The following is a 15,929-nucleotide window of genomic DNA, read 5'->3' on the forward strand; positions in this document are numbered from 1 at the left end:
TGATTTTACGAGGCGAGAGTGCTCAAATCTCCGTCAGCCCGGCTGCCATTTGTTCTTTTTCTCACTTGGCCCTGAACCTTTTCTCCATGTTGACTTCATTACGTTACACAGGCAGGGATGGAGCTCACTTTCCGGATCACGGCGATGCCAGACTATCCTTGTTCCACCAGCCGTGGACCATGTGTGGGTTTAAGCTGTGTCAGATATGAGACTCAAAACGAAAGGCATTAGACTATCTCGGCATTAAGGGAATCACAGGTGTTTTGATTTGGCAGGCTAGAACCAAATATCCCAACCAAATAAATAAGCCTCTTGGCTCAGATGAGGAAACCGGACTAACGAGGGTATTAGCATTCCGCCACGGTTCGACCCGCTGTGCATTTCTGCTTCCGACGGAACGACACATCGTACTGCGTACGATGTAAGCAAGTTGTGGCCATTCTGTCCTGCTCAGGATTTGCAAAAACACATTTGCCATTAATCCAAGAATTGTCATGCTTGCCTGTTGAGGGATGAAATAGCCGCTTCAAATACAGGTGGCTGCTTGTGATACAAGGAACCGCTTGCTAAATTGAAGACGGCTTTTTTCGGGAGCTTTGAGATCTACTGGAAGAGCTGCAAGAAGAAGTGGCAGAAAAGGTCCCCAACTAAGCTCCACTTGTAATGGTGGTTCCCACAGACGAAATCTTTCCCTCTGTTGTGTTTCCCATGATCACACAGAGGAACACGCGCCGTTTGATGGCTCGCATTTGCTTGTAAAATACGTGTGACCGAGTCATGAGTCACACTTGTCGGACTGCTCGGAGGATTATTTGTTTGAACGTTTCACTGGACAAGATATGATAAAGTGGCTCCGCTTCCTCACTGATGATATTCCCTCAGAAATTGCATGTGAAGGAATGATTGAGACTGTTGCCCAAGAACAACATTAAAAGATGATGAATCTGTGTCTTCTCAACCCCCACCTGGATTCCTCGAATATAATGCGTGTGAGATCCTTTTTAAAAAAGTGGTGCTTCTATTTTCGTGCAATAATACCAAGCATCAAAAATGAAAGCTTATGCTCATCCCTTGTGTGACTGTACGTAATTCTTTGTCATTCTAACAACCGTTTGTCATCATTAGTAGCAATGCTCGGATCAAGACAACCAGTCAGGCTTGCGGACATGGCGCATCAGTCATTTGAAAGTGTCGCGACTTGCCAGACATTCTTTGGTTCTGTTTTGGAAATGAAAATCAAGGTTTTCGTGTCAAAGCTCCACTGTGAACAGCCAACCGCCAAATGTCTGCTTTTCATTTTGTCAAAGCTGCATGATTGTTGTGTGGTAATGAGACACAGTCCTTTCAAATCAATAGCTTCCAACCGAAAAAAGAATCCAAATAACGAACTACAGCGTGTCTCGGAAAAATGTTTAGCAGAGGTCTTTGGGTATTACGTCGTAAAAGTTTGCCCTCGTCTGTTTTAGGGAGAGCCCACACCCTGTCTTTTTTTCTCTTCTCCACAATCTAATAAGCGAACGGGTGGCGGAAGAGGAGTATACTATGTACGGCATAAAAGGGGGTGAGGGTGGATTTGTTTTATTGAAGCCTGAAGGATGACTTGCTTTTCTTTGGCTCTCGCTTCATAAATGTCAAGGTGTGTTTGTTTGTGTGTATGCAACCCACCTGCCCCAATCTTAAACAATCAATGATGACCAATCCAAATGCTTCCTGGTGTTCTCTCTCCAGACATCCGAGGATGCTCATCAAAACCGGCCTTCTCGACGCTCACCTTTACTGCATGAAAAAAGCGGTGGTGGACTTTCTGAACGACAGCAAGTGAGTTCCCAGTGTAACTTGAAATTTTCCTCCCTAGTTGAACTCGAGCAAACGCTGTCCAGACTGGGTCGGGCATCGGCCGCTTTAATCTGTAGCAAATGTCGACGAGGGTTACATAGCGTGCGAGGCTTTGAAAGCTCCTGTTAGCGCGGTGGTGTTAATTTGTTTTACAACGTGTCAGTGAGACAGGCCGTAAGGCCTTTAGCCTGTGAAGTGGAGCGCTGTCTGTCACCTGGCCGCCCAACGCTCCACAGCAGTGCTCAAATCCTGGAAATATGAACGGCTTTCGTATCAGGTGCGAATGATGACAACCAACGGAAAGTGGCCAAAGCTACAAGGTCTTTGAGCTTTCCTGATTGTTTCTGGGTCTTGCTCAAATTCCATCATCACGATTCACTTTGGTAAAAATAATACCGGCGACGGCTGGGTAGCTGAGAAATAAGTCAGCTGCTTGTAGTCTGAGCAAACATGGAATTCATCCTTTGACCGCTTGGCCAAAAGACACAAGTGCAATGAAACTCCAGCTGCCAAAGACTTTTTTGCACCAGCTTGATGAAACAAAATCCATTCCAACACTAATCTCACGTGGCCAAGTCATTTGAATGAAGCGATCATTTGCCAGCTTTCACATCTTTATTCGTCATATTGTTGTTATTTGAGCTCCTCGTTCTCCCTTTCTCCTCTTCCGCGTTCCTCCTCCCTTCCCTCCAGAAGACACGGACGGCGGGCGGACACAGTAACTGTTGTTTTTCTCCCGTCATTCACATGGAAATTCTAATCCCCCCCCCCCCTTTAAAAGAAAGTACGGGGGAGAAAAGAAAGGGGGTTGCAAAGTGTTGGATAGAAACACTCCAGCACAGCAGCAGCAGCAGCAGCAGCAGCAGCATAGAAAGTGGTAAAAAAAGTAGGTCTATATTTTTAGAAAAAAGCTGCCAGGCAGCTATTCCATTCTAAATTGCAATACTTTTACCAACACTCGAAAGTTGAATGGTTGCATTAAAGATGATCAAACATAGCAGTAATGGTGTCAGCAAACATATTTAAAGTTCACTTGACTTCATTTCACACTCGCGCGCACACACACACACAAAAATCCTACTCGCTAATCTTTCCACAACTTGATCATCCTAAGCGTGGTAAAATAACCACATTCCCGCTTTCGGTTATGACTAAACTAGCGCTCCTCCTTCTCCTCAATCCTCTTGACTGCAGATCCATTTCATCCATCCGTGGCGAGCTCGTGCCATATTTGGTGCGCAAGCAGTTTTCCAAAGCGAGGAGCAGTCCAAAACGTCAAGATGACAGTGATGAGCAGAGCCAGACGAAGAGTGACAACTCGACAAACAATGGTTAGCATCACACCACTGCATTTGCTCGGGGCTGAATTTATTCTCCCGTATGAACATTTGTTTGGATCGATGGACGTGTTTATAGTTCCCACTGATATGACATTTTGGTGGCGGATGCGCTTCATGGCTTCTCTTCTCTCCTCGCAGAGCTCCTGATCTCATCACGCGACGATGGCCTCCTCCAGCTGGCCCAGGAGCGCTCCTGCTGGAACGACCATCACGGGGACATGAGCGAGGCGTACCACGGCGGCAAGCTCCGTTGCTACGTGCACATCATGGAGCAGGGCCTCTGCTACCGCGTCAACACGCTCGCCGCCTACATCGAGGCCAACCGCCTGGTAAGTTGCATAAATGTTTCTCGTGGTCCGAATGAATCATTCCGCTCATTTTTTTCTTTCTCTCTCTCTTTCTGGTCCTTATGCAAGGTTCCCAAGCTTTTGTTGGAAGAACCAGCAGTCCACCCTTCTGCCGTCATTTCGGAGCGATGTCAGGTTTGTGTCAGCGGTGGTTTCGACATCTTGTCTGGTCAATTGAGCTTGCGCTAATTGTCCTCAGATGGTCAGATGATCTCAGAGTTAATATTGGACTTTGATGAGGATCACACGTGGACTGCTGCGTTTGGCGACTATGAGTAATGTCTCTGCGCGCTGTCATCTGCTCAGATGGGATCCGACAGCATGATTGGGGCTCTGTGTCAGATCGCAGATAAGACCTCCATAAAGAGGTCCACCATCGGAAGCTCCACCGCAATTAAGGAGAAAGTCCGAGTGACCAACTCTATCATCATGCACGGGGTTACCGTAGAAGAAGAGTGAGAACACACACACACACACACACACACCGGCTCTGAAGTGAGCTCACAAATACACACCGAGAAAGACTTCTTCCCTCCCGGCATGTTTATGCTTGAGGCCCTAATTGCAACCCTAAATGGTCGTGCAAGATGAAGTTGGTACACGCTCACTTTGCTTACTAATGATTTCAATTTTTTTTCCCTCGCCAAGATACTGTCAACACCCAAAAGCTTTCCACGTGTGGGGGCTTCTTAATGCCCCTGAATCAAACACTCCTGCTCGCTGCCCTTTCTAAGGTTATGATTATAAATGCATACCGGCGTCGTCAAGATGTTGAGAACCGGGTCAAGTTTATTCTTGTAACATGACATAACCTTTTAGCATTCTGACATATACCATTTTGATTTGTTTTCTTTAACAACACAACTTTTTTCACAATTTTGCAGCAGATCTGATCGTGATTTGCAATCACCCATTTTGCATACAAATGCTAAATATCTGCAGATCCCATCCAGCTATTATTAGAGTCTTTCTTTGACGAGAATTGCACCTTTTTCTGGTATTCTCATGACATGATGACATCATTTTTGCAACGATACAATATTAGGACTTGTGCCTATTTTCCCCTCATCATTTTGAGACCATTTTTTTCCCCCCACCAAAATGGAACTTTTTTTCAAATCCGAGATGTGCAAATGGTGGCTGCTGGTGTGCGTTGTGTCATCGATGCTATGTAAATGGGCGGTGTCACAGGTTTTGTTTTCCATCCTCCCTCCCTCCCTCCACGGGGTGGAACAAGGCGCACCGGGCTCACAATGTGCCTATTGCTGTGCGACCAGCCAGAGGCCGGCTCCAAACAAACAGCGAGCTGCTCAAGTGAAGCACACAACATCCCAATATCTCATTTGACCGCTAATTTACTTGGCCACACCAGGATTCCCGCTGCTTACGGAATTTGCAGAACACTATGAACCCTTGTTACTCCACACAGTCAAATCTTGCGCCATTTAGGAAATGAGGGAGTGGAAGTCTGCCGAGCACATCTGAAAAACATGTTGGCTTTGGAGATAGGAGCTTTATAGATATAGACATGTATATATCTCTCTTTTTTTTTTATTAACATGAGTTTATTTCGGTCAAATAATTGAACTGTTACATTGGACGGGCTCTTTTTTGGCCCCCCCCAAAGTTTCGCTTCAGTAGTTTTTGCCTAATCTCAATCGTAAACAACCGAGCGAGCCCGACAAACCCTTCTTTGCCGAGGAATCCAAATCATGTGTGATGCTGCGCATATTTCACCCATGTCATCGTGACGCCAAGTCACTCATTGGTGCAGCTGCAACCAGAAATCGCTTGTACTTCAAGAAGCAGAAGCCACTGTTGAATTAACATGTAGAGCTGAGATTCATCTTGGCCCGGACTAGAGGCGACCTTCTTAATGCACTTGTTCAAAAGCTCTGCTTCTTTTCTTGCTCGCTCCTTTCTCTAGAGCCAGTCCTCAACGCCATCTTGAGGACAGCGGCTGGCCGGCCGGTCGGTCGGCCAGCCGGCGCGGGGACCCTCATCGTGGCCACGTAGGCGCCCACACAAAGGCATGAAAGAGCGAGAGAGTTGCCAAAGAAAGTGGGCAAAGCAAGGAGAGAAAATTGCAATTCTTTCTTTCCTTTCCATAAGAAGGAAGGAGAAAGAGGGGAAGAAAGAAAGAAAGAGAGAAAGAAAGAAAGAGCGAAAGAAAGAAAGAATGAACGAAAGAAAGAGCGAAAGAAAGAGAGCCAGTATGAGCGGATTAGCAGACCCCGGCCGGCCATGTCGACGAAACCCCTCGCATTTCTGCTTTCTTTGTTTGGGGCTGACCAGAGCTTGTTGACAAAGCGCTGCGTGTTTGGGAAGGGGGATAGTAGGGGTCAACTTTACGGGAGGGGGTACAACAAGAGGTGGGGGTTGATGTGTGTGTGTGTGTGTGAGTGAGAGAGAGAGAGAGAGGATGGGGTGGTCATGGCAAGGAGGAGCCCTGGTGTGAGTAATTAGTGGTGTTTCAGCTTTGAAACTTCTTTGGTGGTCTCTCGCTAATGTTACAAAACTGGGATTCTTGTAATCTCCCATCACCAACTACCACCACCGCCATGGCAGTCGCTTAAACACACACACACACACACACACACACACACACACACACACACACACGCCGTCTTCCACTCTTTCCTGGCTTAACCACCTGAATAAAACGGGCCAATACAAACCTGTCTGTTTGGGAGCTACAGAGGGCCAAGTGTGTGTGCGTCACTGGCCGGGCAAGACCAACATGTGTTCACCACCGGTCTCCCCAAGCTCCTGAAGCACGCACACGTTCTCCATCCCACACATTTCACACACACACACACACATACACAGCCTCCATGTTCAGCCAGCACAAGACTGTCTGTGTGTCCTCTCCAAAAAATGTTATGGCTATGGTTTGGCTGAAGGGGAACGGTTGGCAGCGCCAGCTCAGGTGGGAGTTGCAAGCCAATGTCCTACGACCCGCTCACGCATGTGCCCATCGTTGTTGTTCTTTAATCTAAATGCTAATGTCACGTCATCGGGCCCGGTGGGTGGGGATGCTGGATATTTCAGAGCAGGTGAACGGCGCGAACAGGCCTGACGTGCCCGGCGTGGCACGACATCAGTGGCGGGCGGGCGGGCGGTTGGAAAGCTGTGGTCGCACTGGGCCGCTCCCACTGTGAATGCTCGTAACTGTGTGTATGCGGACCTTTTTGAGGAATTAACAAGCGCAGATCTTACATAGGCGCTTTGAAAGACTAAATGGGCAAATCATGTTTTTAACTTAACAGTAAAGCCTTTTGACTCTGGAATTTTGGGTGCTTCTTTTATCACCTCTCAAATATTCTTTCACTCTCTGGGTGTTCTGAACTCCTATTTCCACGTCAGTGTTGTATCGAGTCGAATAATGCTCATTGTAATGTAGCTCATTGCGGACATTTTAAAAATAGAATCTACTTTCATTCATTTCAATGTCAAAAGAAGATTGGCGATTTTGTCAAAAACTCATTGTGGTTCAAACGCTGTTTTTCAGGTGCAACATCCAGGGGAGCGTGATCTGCAACAATGCCGTCATTGGCCGAGGCTCGGACCTCAAATACTGCCTGGTGGGAAGTGGACAACGGATCGAATCCGCAGGTGAGCACAGCCTGAAAATGTCAAAGCTGCTTTTTTTTTTTAAATCGTTCATACATGTTCAGATTTGTTTTTCTTCAATCAAAAATAATCATTGCCTTGATATTTGATATCGTAAAAGAAAATGCATCAATGTTCCCATCCATCAAAAATACCACAAAACGTTTCCTCACCTAAGTAAAATGTATGTGTGGTAAATGTGCCAATGAAAGACTTTTTTTTTTTTTCCTCTCTTCTCCATATGATCAAGCGATTGTATTTTTTTTTTGGCTTTTCGTTTCCTTAATCCTCTTGTAGCCAAAGCTATATGGGAGTGTTTGTGCGTGAGTGTGTGTGTGTCACATTGATGGAGAGGTTAGAGAGCAGGGCCAGAAGAGGACCACCCGGAATTCAACAGCAGCGCCCTCCAGCCACGTCCAGCACACACATGCACGTTGAGAGAAAGAGATGCACGCTCGGGCCGCTGCGCCACCTAATTGCGAGAACAATCGAGAAACCGCGCTTTGACTCTTGCTTTAGTTTTTGCCTTCTTGGAAGTGAAATCTATTTTTGACAATCTGGTGGAAACTACAATGCATTCATTATGGCAGAGTTGAATTGGAGTCTCATTGTTTTGGACATCATTGTGCTATAAAGATAGGCAGGTTCCTCTTTGGGTTTTTTTTTTTTTTTTTTAGGGAGATTCTCCAGTGTAGCAAATCTGATGGTGGTTTTGGCAGAGGTGCAACTACTGGCAAAGCACGCAGGCAGTTGCTAACATGATATCATCCCATGCTGGAAACCCGCTTGCGTAATTCTAGTGCGTAAGCCAGGCAGCCAAAGTTCTGTCAGACAAAGACAAAGCTTCATCTTTTGTCTCTTTAATGGCCCGAATGGCAGTTGAGTTGATGAACTATTTGTTTTGCCTGCACCAAGACGGACGGCTACACCGGTGTAAATCGAATCATTTTACACTCCTTTCCTGAAAGTCAGCAAAAACAACAATTCAAAAACGCCACTCTAGGCTTGCAAATTTGGTTGAGGGAAATTGCAATTACAGAGGGTTAGGGTTAACACGTTTATGTGTGGAAGGTAGGGAGGATTTACAGTTCAAAAAACACATTCGTAGAGAGTAAAAAGGAAGAACAAATTGATCATATTCAAAGGAAGTTAGATAATCAAATAAAAAGGGACGGACGGTAGGAAAGAAGAATAGATGACAGATAATGCGATTGATCCCAGTCGCATATGATGACATTTATTAACGTGAAAAAAAAAGCAATGTAGGCTGCTGAAGACGTTACATGATCATTACTTCTCAAGCTGTGAGGAGAGAAGGGCCACCCAGACTGTCCGCCACACGCACACACACTGCAGTCAGGTGTTGATATTAGAGCATACACACACACACACACTGTACCTTTGTGCTGTGTGCTTTGAAATGGCACACAAACACTGGGTGTGTTTTGTATAATTCCACATCGCCTGTAATGTTCATCGGTGAGCCGTCAGACTGACTTGACTGCGTCTGGCGTGTCACTGTGGGCTCATCCACCTGCACTGTGGTGTGGAAAAAAAACATTTTGTTCCAATTGGTAAATACAGCGGTGAGCCAACTTTCTCCAGATACGGCCGGCGGCCATTTTTTTGCGTGATGCTGCCTTTATACCTACAGCGGTGAGCCGCCTTCTCCAGATACGGCGGCCATTGTTTTTTGTCATCATTACTTTCCGTGATGCTGCCTGCCGGCCGGCCGGCCGGCCGGTTCAGCTCCCTTTCAACTCTATTTTTCCTCTCAACACAAAACTCCACCAATCGGCGTCGACAGACAAAAGCGGAGGCGCTCGGACGTCAGGTTACCTCAGTATTTGGGTTCAGGACAAGTCACGGCAATAAATCCAGCAGCCTCGGTCTCGCTGTCCCACGCCCCATTTGTCTTCCCGTCCACACAGCTGAGGAAAAAGCCGTTTGCAAAGAGATTCCTTCACACTCGAAGGCGCTTGGCGTGAATGGAACATTATTCTCCTTCAGCGTTTGCTTTGGATGGCTCCAGATGTCGGAGGGCTCGGGCGGAGGCGTGCGTGGCGGCTGAAGGCAGACGTACTTTCAGGCATCATCTGTTTCCTTTGTGAGGTTCAGGTAGCAGGCAGCATGAGCTAAGTCTGTCTCCACGCCGCATCTGCTTCTGGAGCTGGCTCATCTCGGCGGAATTCGAAAGCATCGGAAACCACGAATTAGGCTTGAAGGCAAAAAAAAAAAAACAATCTCCCGTCATGTTCGGATTGGCTTCAGTCTTTCCTCTTTTGTCCTTAATGTGTGTGATGTTTATACAAATGCAGGTTGTAAACGAATGAACTTATTATATTAGGTTGGAATGAACTCTAATTCATTCTGAATGCAATTTACATGGCAAAGATGTTTTTCCAGAATATTGCAAAAGAAGGCCACCTCTTTCCCTTCCGGTTTGACTGTTGTCATTTTGTGTTTTGTGTCTCTAGCTGAGCGGACCAATGAGGTCATTGTTGGCACAGACCAGCTGATGGAGATCTAAGTGACCTCACCTGACCGTCACAATCCGGAAAGCGCTGACACACTTTACACTCTTTGTAAGTTGTGTTTCAATAAAAACTCAAATCCACTCAACTCATTCTTTTCACATGGTGCTTTTATTATTACTGCGCTTTCCTAATCGCCGTACTCGATGATTGAGTTCCGCTGATAGGAGTGTGGCGCGCTCCTCCCTCTTTGTGTTCCCAGTGTGTGTGTGTGTGCGTGTGTGCGCGTGTGACGTTGCACGCTGTGCAGCTGTGAAAACCAGAGACGTCGAGCAAAAGCGGTGGGAGTGGTGACCACAAAGGAGTGGGGGGTTCCGTTTATTTGTACACAAAAATGGTGTATGTGTCACTTCTGGACCACCCAACATGATCCTGTATCAGTTAACAGCAACACTCCGCCCTCGCACGCACACACGCACTCCTCGGAAGCGTACTCACAGCCGCCGACGCCTTTCTTCTTTCTTTTCTTCCCCCAACCTCATCTTTTTCCCCTTTTGGTGTCACAAGATTTATTGCATCCCTTCGACAGAGCATTTCTTAAATTACAGGTTGGAAGTTCTTTATAGAGACGACGCGGACAGAGTTGTCTATGTGGAAGCTTTGTGTTTGCGTGTGATTTATGACGGCCTCGCTTTCCTTTTGTGTCTGAGTATAAAAAAAAAACAGGATCGTTTTTGATGTGTCAGTAGTGGTCGGAGGAAAGCATCACTGATGAGAGAGCATAAAACACTTGGACGAAATTGACTTTGAAAGGCCCCCTCCGATGTCGCTGTACAGTCTCGTCGGTAGCCAGCCCGTCCGTCCGTCATGTGGTTCGGAAGAAGCTCACAAAGCGCGAGATGCTTTTCATAAGTCGCGACTCCAAATGTGATGCCACAAATGGCGTGCATTGACGCGCTCAAAAGTCAGGAACCCATTAGCTAATCCAAGCTGGGGGAAAAAGGCGCGACCTTTTAACACAACGCTCACAAAGAGTTCCAGATCTTTGATAGAACTGTTTCACTGATGTATTCTTTGGCACTTTTTTCACAACAAAAACATTCATAATTGACCAGCACGTCGAGGCAAATATTTTTGTTTGCATGAAGGCGTTCAATGAATTCACCGATGTGAAGATTTCAGGCTGTTTGTCAGCTAGTGTTGACTTTTGTCACTATAAAAAAAAACAACAGAACTCTACCTATATTCTCATAGCACAAGCCTGTCGCTTTCTTTTAGAAGCCAATGTCTCCATTTGAAAGGCACACCCGAACGTGGTCCAAACCACATTTGGGGCTCTCACAGTCTTGAGCATTTTTCAACCATCTCGCACTCTGACCTCTCTGGCGCGGCTCATGATGAGACGTGGCAGCTGCTGGTGTTTGCATAAAGCTTTTGTATATTTACACAAAGACCCCAGAGTCCCCTCAAGACAACGCCACCGTGGCCAAGAAGCCCGCCTACCAGTTCATTGGCGTGTTTGCTCGTGTGTGTTCGCACATTGATGCGTACACTTACCTGCGTGTGGCCGTCTCACAAACTCACTCGGTAGTTCTGGACCTACCGAGGCGAGGCGAGGCGGGTAGAGTAGCCGAAAATGCACTCAAGTACGAGTGCTGTAACTTTGTAAAGTCACAAGTAGCACTTTTGATGTCAACGTCCTCCACGAGTTGTTGTAGACACAATGTTCATCTGGCATCAATGTCCCACTTTGAATGGAGGGAATTTGAACAAGAATGTTGGCATGGCATTGTTTTCGGCATGGTGCGGTTACCTCAGTCTTCCAAATGGGTGTTGACAGTTGATGGTCCAATTGTGATGTTGACACCCTCTGATGTCTCTCACATGGCCCTAACCCTCCAAAATAAAATACAGCTGTTGTTACTGCTTTGCTACTCCAGCCGCACTAACCAGCCGCACTCGTCACGGCATGCACGCAACGCAACGCAACGCCGTGCGTGTGGTCGCGAAGGATGGCTTGGCTCCGGCCAACTTTTAGACGTATCGGCCTTCGCCTTTTGTTTTCCTTGAAAAGTAATGAAAATGATGTCTGGAAATGAAAGTCTAGAGTTGCAATGAATCACTCTGAATCCGAATATTGCTGGTAGAGGGAAGGAGGGACCGAGGAACCTTCCTCCCATCAAATTCATGAGGTGAGACGTGAACGTTCAGAGCGCATATCTACCTTTGAGATGTTTGACTTGGAGGCTTTTTGTGAAAACAATGTTGAGTGTCTCTACCAAAGACTCACTTGTGAGATACAACACGATGCCACAGGGTATGGAGACTGCAGGAATTTACAAAGAAAATGAACAATATGAAATGTAAGAAGCTAAGCTAGCTGTTACTTTATCTGGTAACTACATTGTGGTTTATTGTTCATTGTTGAATGAAAATGTTACTTCAGTATTATTCTTTACGATTGGAAACAGTTCCCAAAAATGACATCAACAGGAGGTGTTGCCAACTTTTTCTAAATGTCCATTTTCCATATTGATGATTTCTTTTCTTTGCTGTTCTTGCAGAAACAGAGCTTAAAGAAACATTTCAACGGATAATACAGGACAGGACTTAATGTGGAGATAAATCTGGACACAGAGGAGAGAAGGTAGGGTGGAGTTGTAGATCTGAGGAGGTGGGGGGGGGGGGGCTAAGGACATGGGGGTGTTGCGGTGGCAGTGTCGGTGGGGGGTTGGTCCAGAAGAAGAAGCTGGGTGGCTTCATGGCTTGAGGGCTGATCGTGGGTGAGCAAGGAGACACAGAGCGAGGGAGGGAGGGAGGGAGGGAGGGAGCGGCCCACCCAAGTGGCAGTCAGTCAGAAACCTGCATGTGTGTGTGTCTATGTGTGTGTATTTGCCGCTGACCCCGACATATTAGCACAACACTTCCTCAATTTGTCTTCTGTGTTCTCCGGCCACAAATGAATTTCCTCCCGCCCACCCTCCCTCCCACCCACTTTTTTGGGTTTTTTTTTTTCCTTCCACACGTTACCTTTCAAGATGACCCTCCCCTGCCTCCACCCTCACCCTACTAGCCCACCTCCAACTAACACATAGCAACGCCACCCCAACTACCTAACCAAACCCCGGCCGGGTCTTCGACTTAAACATCTGAATGCGTGCAGCCTTTTTACAAGCTTTGTAGTTGCAACACTTGCTTATGTCGCAAACAATATGCGTGTGCGTCGCGACGGAGATACCAAGTACGCCATCACAATTCCGCTGACACACACCCACCCACACACATCGTCAGACATGGCTGCCTGCCTGCCTGTCACGTCACGGTGGAGGCCCCCCAAGCTAATTAGCGAAACATTGGCTGGGTGGTTGATTGGGATCACATCTTAAATGGTCACAGGGAGAAACACACCAGCAACCCGATTTCCACTCAGGTGGCCTTTTATCTCCGATTGGACTGTTTATGGCATCGCCATCCAAAGACATGACGCATCTTTCGCCAGCCGCGTTGGGGATTTTCTCCATACGGGCAGCCCTTGTGTTCTTTTCGAAACAGTAAACAATAGCCGCCATGTCTTAAAAAAAGAACATTGCAGCTGTAAGGTGGGGGAAATGTACAATGTGTGACATTAAAAAAGTTGCCCTGACAACTTCAAAAGTAGCATGAGGGGAAAAGAATAGTTGCCTCATTTTATGAGCTAATTCTACGGAAAGAAGAAAAGGCTTACGGCATGAGCGGCATAATGGCAAATATATGTAGGTGCGAGTGAGTGATCCAACTTATTTGATAGCTTGTTTGTCAATTCATTTCCACCACATGTTATTTGTAAACATTCCATTGCACATGTGGTGGTGCTGATCCAAATTCCCATTCTTTATGCCCATCATTCTCCCAGTAATTCTTCTCTTTAATCAGACGTGACTGACTGTTGTGAATGGATGTTATTTCAAAATGGTTACCCTTGTGTTTGCTAACATTGTCTCACACACACACACACACACACACACACACACACACACACACACACACACACACACACACACACACACACACACACACACACACACACAGACACTGCGAGACTTGCGAGGTTTGTTTTAAGAGCACAGGTCCGGCCGGGTCGGCGTCGCCACCTGCTCCGCTCCCCCGACAATAGCTCTGTTACAAGCGCACAAACAAAGACTTGACAAAAAGTGCATTTCTGTGGTTTTGTGTGTTTTTGGCCCCCAGAAAGGCGACTATTCATTAGGGCGACAAAAGGCGCCAAAGCAATGCATTATCATAATTAATCTTGTGCTGAGACGGTGGGTGGGTGGATGGCTGGCTGGCTGGCAGCTTCTCCGACACTGACAAGAGGCGTTTTTAATACGGGAAAAGTGTCGCTCCGGGTAACTTGTTGCCTTTCCGAATGATGGTAAAGTAGGGTGAACGCTCAAATGTAGTATGTGAAGTGAAATGAAGCGGAACACCCAAGATTGAAATATCTTAGCTCACTGGGGAAGCAGTCCATTTTTCAAGTTTGATGAAACCTTGATTTTTTCAGGGAAGGCAAATGAGAGCAGATTCTTATTTGCAATGCCAACCTGGCGTGTTTATACTAAGCTTTTGTTTGATGTGGCTTGTTGTTAAAACATTTTTTATTATAGCATATATTTTTTTTAAATGCCTTGACAGTCACAACATGAAAAGAAAATGACCTAAACGAGAAAAGAGTCATAGTTCAAGTCTCTTTTTCAAGAAAAAAGTCAAAATGTCACCAGAAAGAAACCTTGCAAGAATAATGTGACACCATTTTCTTTTTCTTTTTTAAAAGCGTTTTGTTATGCATAAAGTCAAAATCATTCAAGAAAAATCATATGAAAATGAAATTGATACTATGAGGGGGAAAAAAAGCAAAACTTCTTCAAAAAATGAAAGCCCTAAAAAGACTTGTGACATCTTTGAGTGACATCAAATATCTGAAAATGCGCTGCTGTCTCATAGTAGAAGACGTGTCATATGTTTAATCTTCACTACATTTGAGGCCCTTCGGTGAATTTTTCCATCCCGTTTTACATTCGGTCAAAGGACGAAAAGGAATTTTGGAGCAGCCGTGAGTGAGTCCTCTTTGGTTGCAAAATAAACGCATCGTGGCTCTGAACCTTGAGGGTGGGTGTTGGCTGTTGCGAGGTGACTGGATGCCAGAGTGCTTCCATAGGCAGCCCCAGACGGACAGCCATGCATGCATGCATGCATGCACGCACGCACGGACGGATGGATGGATGCATGCATGGGGTCACTGGGGAGAGATGAAATGCACACACAAGTCGGGAGGCGAGCCACGGGAAAGATGGAGGCAATCGGGAGGCGTTTAAAACAAAAACATGGAGCTCTGAGTCGAGTGGATGCACGAGAGAGAGTCTTGGGTGGTTTGTGTACGCACTACAAGGTGCTGTGATGGCAGATATCTGCACCACGCATGGTCATCTAAGACGGTTTATTTATCCAAGGCCTCCAGACCAGGCCTCGGACCTCCCTGAGTTTGTTAGGCTTGAAGGGGGCCCCTACCGCACAACCCAATTCCTCACATTCCACTTGAGCTCCCATTTCCAGCTGCCTGTTTCCCTCTACCACTCAAACCCGGACCTAGCCTGTCAAGCCGTGTTCCAGCGCATTGAGAGAGAGAGAGAGAGAGAGAGAGAGAGAGAGAGAGAGAGAGAGAAAAAGTGCCCTTCCCCGAAACGCGTGTGTGTTCCAGTTATGTATGGCTGAACAGATAATTATGAGGAATAAATAGGAGGTTAGCAGAGGCGCACACAAAACATACAAATACCTGCACGCTGTTGGCGGGCCATCCAAACTTGGATATTTCAACACATGCGGTGCAGCAACACAGACAATACACACACATATATATATATATATATATCCATTTATATATTCAGATACAAAAATGAATCATATTACTGCCAGCTTCCAGTCACTTAGTTGTGAAACTCTTCTTTGTGTATGATGTCTGTATTGTACTGCCCCCTGGTGGCTGAGGGGGTAATGTCAAATATGATTCCACTGGGAAAAGATGATTTGATGGGATGGGACAAATGACATGATTGATGCCTGGCGCCCTGCCGGCCGGTACAAAGGGCAGAAAAGCCAAGTTTGTGAACGTGCGCGCTCCCCAAACGTGCAGCTGTCAGTAGTGGACTCAAGCCGCGGCGCCAACACCTAAATCCAATTACTCCACATCAGCTTCCAATTGTTTTTAAGTCAAGCAAAAGGGCTCAAATTAGCACCAGGCGCTTGACAAATGGCAGCGCCGTATGCTATTGTGACACGTTTGTTCA

At 46.4% G+C, this 15,929-nt stretch overlaps 1 protein-coding gene across 3 annotated transcripts in view; it reads left to right on the forward strand.

Moving 5' to 3' along the window:
* The window catches only part of eif2b3 (eukaryotic translation initiation factor 2B, subunit 3 gamma), a 16,325-nt gene extending 6,568 nt beyond the window's left edge, over window positions 1-9,757 (forward strand). For 2 of the 3 annotated variants that reach the window (XM_037275471.1, XM_037275473.1), the window contains exons 6-12: window positions 1,729-1,818; window positions 3,031-3,167; window positions 3,315-3,505; window positions 3,593-3,658; window positions 3,830-3,978; window positions 7,035-7,138; window positions 9,613-9,665. In XM_037275471.1, the coding sequence (XP_037131366.1) occupies window positions 1,729-1,818; window positions 3,031-3,167; window positions 3,315-3,505; window positions 3,593-3,658; window positions 3,830-3,978; window positions 7,035-7,138; window positions 9,613-9,665 (790 nt within the window). Of the gene's footprint in view, window positions 1-1,728; window positions 1,819-3,030; window positions 3,168-3,314; window positions 3,506-3,592; window positions 3,659-3,829; window positions 3,979-7,034; window positions 7,139-9,612 lie in introns of all 3 variants that reach the window. The other variant, XM_037275472.1, reaches the window with a different exon arrangement.
* The last annotated feature ends 6,172 nt before the right edge of the window (window positions 9,758-15,929 follow it).

Source organism: Syngnathus acus, chromosome 17, assembly GCF_901709675.1.
Source record: "Syngnathus acus chromosome 17, fSynAcu1.2, whole genome shotgun sequence".
Lineage (NCBI taxonomy): Eukaryota > Metazoa > Chordata > Actinopteri > Syngnathiformes > Syngnathidae > Syngnathus > Syngnathus acus.